Source organism: Cornus florida, unplaced genomic scaffold (genome assembly GCF_030987335.1).
Source record: "Cornus florida cultivar Cherokee Brave unplaced genomic scaffold, ASM3098733v1 CherokeeBrave_3.0.0_Hap2_Chr02, whole genome shotgun sequence".
Classification (NCBI taxonomy): domain Eukaryota; kingdom Viridiplantae; phylum Streptophyta; class Magnoliopsida; order Cornales; family Cornaceae; genus Cornus; species Cornus florida.
In genome coordinates, this window is record NW_026775572.1 from 89253551 (window position 1) to 89261556 (window position 8006).

The window sequence follows — 8006 nt, forward strand, 5'->3', positions numbered from 1 at the left end:
AGTCTGGTAGTGAATACGCCAGCTACCATGGATGAACTCAATGAGAGAGCCGATGGCTTTGTGCGCCTCGAAGAAGAGGAGGCAGCTAATGCTCGGACAACGTCGCTTGTGTCGACCGAGGAAAAGTCCAAGGCAAAGATCAGGCAGAAGCAGGCTCAGCCGCAACGTCAGACCACTTGGAAGGCCGAAAAAAGGTCCAGGGAGGAAGAGTTGATTACTCCGCTGAAGGTCACTCTGGCGAGGTTGTATCAGGAGAACAAGGACAAGTTTCATCCACCACTGCCAATTAGACAACCCCTCGAACAGAGGGATCAAACTAAACATTGTGCTTTTCATTCTGATTTCGGACATCAGACTAACGAATGCAGGAACCTGAGGAGGCAAGTGGAGATGTTGATAGCTAGAGGGGAGTTTGCGAGTTATGTTCAAGGCTCGGCGATGGAGCAGAATCGACCAGTGGAACAAATAAAAAGGAGTCATAAACAAAGCTCCCACAATTCGCAACCAGTTCGTATAATCAATGCTATCCATGGTCGACCCGAGCCTAGTGAAGAGCCAGATGAGCTGCTACGGGTGCGCCTGCGGCAGGCGCAGATGAAGAAAAGGGTCGGCAATGTGACCACTCTACACCAACAGAGCCCGTCAATGCAGATAAAGTTCGACTGGACAGACCTGCAGCGTGTTCAACTGCCTCATGACGACCCGTTGGTAGTCAGTTTGACAGTGGCAGAGTGCTTGGTGCGCAGAGTTCTGATCGATCCTGGAAGCAGTGCGAATGTTATGCCGAGGGACACATTTGACAGGCTCGACATTAAACCAGAGAGGCTCAAGCCCACCGGAAATCCCTTATTAGGGTTCGATGGGAAGAGGGTGGAACCCGTCGGGATGGTGGAAGTAGAAGTTCAAGCTGCAGAGCGAGCTCTTATGGAAACTTTTGTGGTTGTGGAAATTCACCCCTCGTATAATCTCCTGATGGGAAGAGGATGGATTCACAGAGTCCGAGGTGTACCCTCAACTCTGCATCAGGTCATGAGGTGCCTCGGGCCCGATGGAGATAAAGTGATAGACATTCGGGGGGATCAGGTCGCAGCCAAAGAGTGTTATTCCGTCACACTAAAGCATGCAAGGAAGGGAAAGGCGCCCGTCCGGTCGACAAGCCCCAGATAGCAATTACAGGAACCTCCACTCGAGCAGAATAGGGTGGAGGAGTCAGCCGACTTGACCGAGGAGCCCCTTCTGGATGTGCAGATCGATCAGTCCAGGCCAGAACGAACTACCAGAGTGGGTATAAGACTGACCAGAGAAGAGCAGCAAGAGCTAGTGGATTTCTTATCCCACAATGTCGACGTATTTGCATGGAGTCACCTCGACATGCCTGGAATTAGTCCTTCCGTCTCCTGTCATTCCCTGAATGTCAATCCTAATTTCAAACCAGTGAAACAGAAGCAGCGAAGATTTGCTCCAGAACGTAATCAGATCATAACGGAAGAAGTTGATAGGCTGCTTGATGCGGGATTTATCAGAGAGGTGCACTACCCTGAGTGGTTGTCCAACGTCGTTGTGGTGCAGAAGAAAAATGGGAAATGGCGCGTATGCATTGATTTCACCAATTTAAACAAAGCCTGCCCGAAGGACAGTTTCCCGTTGCCTAAGATTGATCAAATGGTGGATGCCACCACGGGGTATGAGCGTTTAACCTTTCTGGACGCATATTCAGGTTATAATCAGATTCCTATGGACCCCGCAGATGAAGAAAAAACTTCTTTTGTCACCGAGCGAGGAACATACTGCTACAAGGTTATGCCTTTTGGATTAAAGAATGCGGGAGCAACTTATCAACGACTTGTCAGCAAAGTTTTTAAGAATCAAATGGGTAAGATTGTCGAAGCCTATATTGATGATATGGTGGTGAAAAGTAGGAAAAAGGATGATCATCTGAAGCATCTGCAAGAGGTATTTGATGTACTAAAGCGATATGGGATGAGGCTCAATCCGACCAAGTGCTCGTTCGGTGTGAGTTCCGGGCAGTTTCTGGGACACGTGGTCAACCGCAGGGGCATCGAAGTTAGCCCCGCTCAAGCAGAGGCTTTGATTAAGAATGCCGAGCCAAAGACGATCAGAGAGGTGCAAGCCCTAACAGGACGAATAGCTGCATTAAGTCGATTTATTTCAAAGTTGTCAGACCACTGCAAACCATTCTTTGACACGATTCGGAGCCATGGAAGGCAGGTCTGGGGGGATGAGCAACGACAGGCATTGACTCATTTGAAGCAATATATGCAGAATCCGCCAGTCCTGTCAGCCCCAGAACCGGAAGAAAAGTTATTTCTATATCTTGGAGTATCTGGTGTCGCGACGAGTGCCGTTCTGATTCGTTGCAAGGAAGGGGTGCAATACCCAGTATTTTATGTAAGCAAAACACTGATGGAGGCAGAAAAAAGATACTCAAAGGCCGAACGGGTGGTACTTGCACTTGTAAATGCAAAAAGAAAGTTAAGGCATTATTTTGAATCCCACCCCATAGCTGTTCTAACAACTTTCCCAATCAGAACGCTCATGCACAAGCCAGAGCTCTCGGGAAGAATGACAAAGTGGGCCATAGAGTTGAGTTCATTTGACATAACGTACGAGCCGAGAACAGCTATTAAAGGGCAAGCGGTGGCCGATTTCCTACTAGAATGTGATGCCGAAGATACGGAAGAGGACCTTAGAAGCGGCTCTTGGAAACTTTTTGTGGATGGCTCCTCTAACCAGACGGGGGCTGGGATTGGGATCAAACTGCAAACCCCAGAGGGTACTTCCTTGAGCCAAGCACTCAGACTTGAGTTCCGAGCCACCAATAATGAAGCGGAATACGAGGCGTTGCTAAATGGATTAAAGTTGGCCAAAGAGCTACAGATCAAAAGTTTGACAGTGTATAGTGACTCGCAGCTGATTGTTCGGCAGGTAAATGATGAGTACGCAACCAAGGATGACATGATGGGGGCATACCGTTCTGCCGTTCTGCGTAGAGCCAAGGACTTTGCAAAGATTGAATTCATACAGTTGCCGAGGGAACAGAATGCAGATGCAGACCGTTTAGCATGCAGTGCTTCAAGTTGCGGTGAAACATTGGCGAGGGTGATTCCAGTGGGAATAGTGACCCAGCCGTCCATTTTCGAAGAACCGATGGTCTCGGACCCTTGGCAAGTCAACGTCATACCGTATGAACCGAGTTGGATTGATCCAATCATTACCTATATTCGAGATGGCGTTTTGCCTATGCAAAGGGATGAAGCTAGGAAACTCAAAAAGAATGCTGCCAAGTACGCCATCGTGCGGAACCAGCTGTACAGAAGGTCCTATTCTGGCCCGTACTTGAAATGTGTCACCCCCGCGGAGTCGCAGCAGGTATTGCGAGCTATTCATGAGGGTGTGTGTGGCAATCATTCTGGGGGAAGATCGTTAGCGCATAAAGCAATGACACAAGGGTATTTTTGGCCAAACATGTCAAGAGATGCGGAGGAGTTCTCTCGAAGGTGCGATAAGTGCCAACGATATGGACCAATGATCCACCAACCACCTGAAGAATTGCACGTAATGGCCTCGCCGTGGCCTTTCGCGCAATGGGGGATGGATGTGGTCGGTCCTCTGCCAACTGCAAGAGCTCAGAACAAGTATGTGTTACTGGCCACGGATTATTTCACTAAATGGGTGGAGGCAGAACCGTATCCTAGCGTGACTCAGACTCAGGTGAGACGATTTATCTGGAACAACATTATCTGCCGCTTCGGTGTTCCCAGAACAATAGTCATGGACAATGGCACAAACCTCGACAGCAGGCAAGTAAGAAAGCTGCTGGAGGAGTATGGAATCAACCAGAAGTTGGCTGCAGTAAGTCATCCTCAGGCTAACGGACAAGCAGAAATCACAAACAGAACCATTTTCGCCTGCATTAAGAAGAAGCTGGAAGATCATAAGGGGAAGTGGTTGGATGAACTCCCGAACGTTCTATGGGCTTACAGAACCACCCCAAGGCGGCCGACTGGGGAGAGCCCGTTCGCGATGGCGTATGGTACCGAAGCAGTTATACCGGTTGAGCATTTAGTCCCCACTATCAGAAGCTTAGCATGGAGTCGAGATCAGAACGACAAGATGTTAAGATTGAACCTCGACATGATAGACGAAAGGAGGGACGCAGCGGCTATAAGGCTAGCATCGTATCAGCAAGTGCTGGCGAATAGTCACAATAAGAGAGTAAAACACAGGGATTTTGCCCCGGGCGATCTGGTTCTGAAAAGAAAGGTGGGGATGGTCAAAAAGATGATGCCACCCTGGGAAGGCCCATACAGAATTGCAGAAGTCATTGGCAAAGGGGCATATACGTTGGAAACCATGGCGGGAAAGTTGGTCAGCAAGCCCTGGAACGCCACGTCTCTGAAGAGGTACTATCAATAGAAGCTAAGTTCTGGTTTTAATTGGATGTTATTTGTTGTCAATCAAATACATATGAATGAGCAAGTTACCGGAATTTACAAAAAAAAGAAGAGAAGAATTTTCTTTTCCAATGGTCTACTATAAAAATTTAAAGCCAAGTGGCAAGTGGCATTCTAGCCGAGCGCCAGGCACTTAAGCAAGATAAGTGGCAGCTAGCACTATAAGCCGAACGCCAGACACTTGCTAAAAATTTAAAGCCAAGTGGCAAGTGGCATTCTAGCCGAGCGCCAGGCACTTAAGCAAGATAAGTGGCAGCTGGTACTATAAGCCGAACGCCAGACACTTGCTAAAAATTGAAAGCCAAGTGGCAAGTGGCATTCTAGCCGAGCGCCAGGCACTTAAGCAAGATAAGTGGCAGCTGGCACTATAAGCCGAACGCCAGACACTTGCTAAAAATTTAAAGCCAAGTGGCAAGTGGCATTCTAGCCGAGCGCCAGGCACTTAAGCAAGATAAGTGGCAGCTGGCACTATAAGCCGAACGCCAGACACTTGCTAAAAATTTAAAGCCAAGTGGCAAGTGGCATTCTAGCCGAGCGCCAGGCACTTAAGCAAGATAAGTGGCAGCTGGCACTATAAGCCGAACGCCAGACACTTGCTAAAAATTTAAAGCCAAGTGGCAAGTGGCATTCTAGCCGAGCGCCAGGCACTTGCCGTACAAACACACAGCAAAGCTAATATAAAAAGAAAAAGAGAGAAAAGATATATATGTACTGAAGATAAGTTGAACAGAGCACAACACATAGAGAAAAAGAGTTCGGCCATTTCATTAATATTGAACATTTAGTTTACAAAAGAGGGGTGTCCATCATTACAAGAAGATATGAACTGGAAGAATTCGAAGGAGCCCTAGCTAGACGCCTCAGTACCAACAGCATCCTGGTCCTGCCGACTCGCCTCCTCGGCCCCATCAGCCGCCTCACCTTCATGAGGTGGGGAATCCAGGTGAATAACTGAGTCGTTCGGCTGGGGTTCAGCGTCAGCAGTGGCTACAGAGGGAGCCACGGTTGACGATTGGGGAGCGGTCAGTGGCAGAGCGGTAGGAGGAGCTGTGATGATCCTTGAGGATGCGATGTCCTGGCACTCATCAAATATACGCTCCGCTTCGGTGGGTTCTGGGTCGACATAGACCCCCAGAGGCTCGATCCCCAGATCCTTGTCTACCTCATCCGGAGTGGAGCTGGTCTGTCCCTCATCCGGAACCCGGTCGGCGAAACCTTCCCGGAATCCTTGAGCATACCGAAGAGCACCGACCCTGGAGAACCGAGCATGAAGGGCCAGCATCCCACCACCCACTCTGCTGATAGCGTCGATCAGAGCGGTACGCTCGTCCAGAGCTCTTTTTTCAAAAGCCATCCGAGCAGACTGTTCATCAGCTAGAAGACGTTGGAGTTCTGCCTTCTCTTCTCTGAGTGATTCCTGCTCAGTCTGCCAGACGCTCTTCTCGAGCTGGAGGGCGTCCTTCTCATCCTGAAGGGAATCATTCTCCTTTTTCAGGACATCTCTCTCTTGCTCGGCTTTGTCAAGCCGAACCAGCACCTCGGTATTCTTCATGGCAAGGAGGTCGTTCTCTTTATTAGCCACCTCCAGGCTGTCAGAATACTTCCGGGCCCTGGCGTTCCCCATTTCCACCTGCTTCTGCATGGCCATCATCCCGAACAATGTCTGCATAGGTGCACAATAAGAACGGTTAAACCAATAGTCAGAACGGGCGAAGGCAAGACCAAGTAATATAAGAGAATTCATGAGTTAGAAAATAAAAGTCACCTCCATAGCAGATTGGGGAAAGCGACTGAACACGTCCTTCTGGGAAAGGCCCTTTGCCGCCTCAATGTCCTTCGGAGTCCACATGCTCCTGTAGTAGGCCATAGCGGTCTGGCCATCCTTCAGCATGGTCTCGTTCGGTTTCACGAACGTCCCATCCGTTCGAGTGTACCGAGGGGCCCATGGCGGCAAGCTGGGGATAGAAGGGGGGCCTGAAGCAGAAGCAGAGCCACCAGCTGCAGGAGGCCCAGAGTGAGAAGGAGCTCTGATCGCTCGGTGCAAGAGAGTACCCGGCCCAGAGACTCGGGTCCTTCTAATAAGAGGCTCCTCCTCAGGGTCGATTTCACTGTCAGGATGAGGCCTTTTGCCTCGCTCTTTGTCCCGACCGCCCCCCGCAGCAGCAGGAGCTATGGTAGCTGGGGAGGGCGCGTTCTGGTTGGCCGCAGGGGCGCTGGCAGCAGGGTTAGTAGCCACTGCGCTCGGGACAGTGTCAGATATGGTGGCTGAAGAAGAAGCCGACGCTGGAGAGGAGGTCGCCCCAGCAGCAGGAATGACTGGGGGAGTATTTTTCCTCCTGCCAAAAGAGGGAATCTGCAGTCTGCTCATATTGTAGCCGAGTGATGAGAGCGCAAAGAGGTTGTCTGAAGTGAGGAGATCTGAGCAGGAAGGAATATCGTTCAGAACGTATCTCTTCAAGTAGTTAATCCTATCCCTGCAAACACTGTAGCTCAAGTCATCACAAGGTATTCCCAAGGAGCGGCATAAGTAAGTGCAAAAACGAGGAACGCATGTTTCACAGGGGCAGTCGTGTTTATGGGATTTGAATTTTTTATAGGAGGAGACAGAGCAGACACCAAAGGCGCTCGGGATTGGGTAATCCTCTGCAGCCGGCGAAGACCAAGCCCCACTAATACCCACTATGCTATCCCTCCAACCCTTTTCAGATTTTATTGTGTCAGTGCATATGGACATCTTCTCGAACGGGTAGAGGTGGTAGAAGGGCTCGTTAGTACGGATCTTACTGACCTTATAGCACAGAAGGAGGTCTATGAGGTCAAGGTCCAGATTTCTGTCACGCATCAATAAGAGCATAACAGATATGATCCTAAAGAAGTTGGGGTTGACCTGCAGAGGGGATATCCCCAATCTGTTGAAGACGTAACTAAAGAAAGGGTGCAGAGGGAACCTAACAACATTCAGTTGAAGGTTTGTGAATAAGACTTCGCCGGGCAGGAGGCCGGCGCCGGTCGTAATATTAACGTCTTGGGGGCAAACCCTAACTACGATGTTGTCAGAAAGTCTAAGTCTCATACGAAGAACACCCAGATCTACAACCATGGTGGAAGTGCAAGAAGAATCTAAAAGAGGGAAAATGGAAGCCTGCCGAAAGTAAAAAGAACGAAACTAACCTCGGAGGACTGCAAGATCGCTGGGAGAATGACTCTCGAAGGATTTCACCGGAAAAGGCTTAGCACAGTTCTAGAAAGAGGGAGATTTGGCTGATGATGGAGACGGTAAAGGGAAGTGAAGTGGAATTCTAGAGCATTATATAGGCAAGGGGGCCCGAGGGCCGAAGCGTCGGGAAGGCAAGAAATCCCTCGAACCCCGGAACATTGATTCTGGATCTGACCGTTCGCTCCCCCACGTGGTTATCTCGAGCCGTCAGCGTCATGATGAAACGCCATCAATAATTACCCCTTATTAAATAAGGGGCAATTATGGGGGCAGTTGAGGAGGCCCTGGATGACATGGGCCAGGTCCGACTCGCA

At 49.7% G+C, this 8006-nt stretch overlaps 1 protein-coding gene across 1 annotated transcript; it reads right to left on the reverse strand.

Annotated features, from left to right (window-relative positions):
• Window positions 1-5216: 5216 nt before the first annotated feature.
• Window positions 5217-7413, reverse strand: LOC132288160 (uncharacterized). Its single transcript, XM_059789839.1, has 2 exons — window positions 6241-7413; window positions 5217-6138 (listed from the first exon to the last, which is right to left on the reverse strand). Exons 1-2 carry the CDS (start codon window positions 7327-7329, stop codon window positions 5323-5325), a joined length of 1905 nt encoding a protein of 634 aa, XP_059645822.1. The 5' UTR covers window positions 7330-7413; the 3' UTR covers window positions 5217-5322.
• Window positions 7414-8006: the final 593 nt, after the last annotated feature.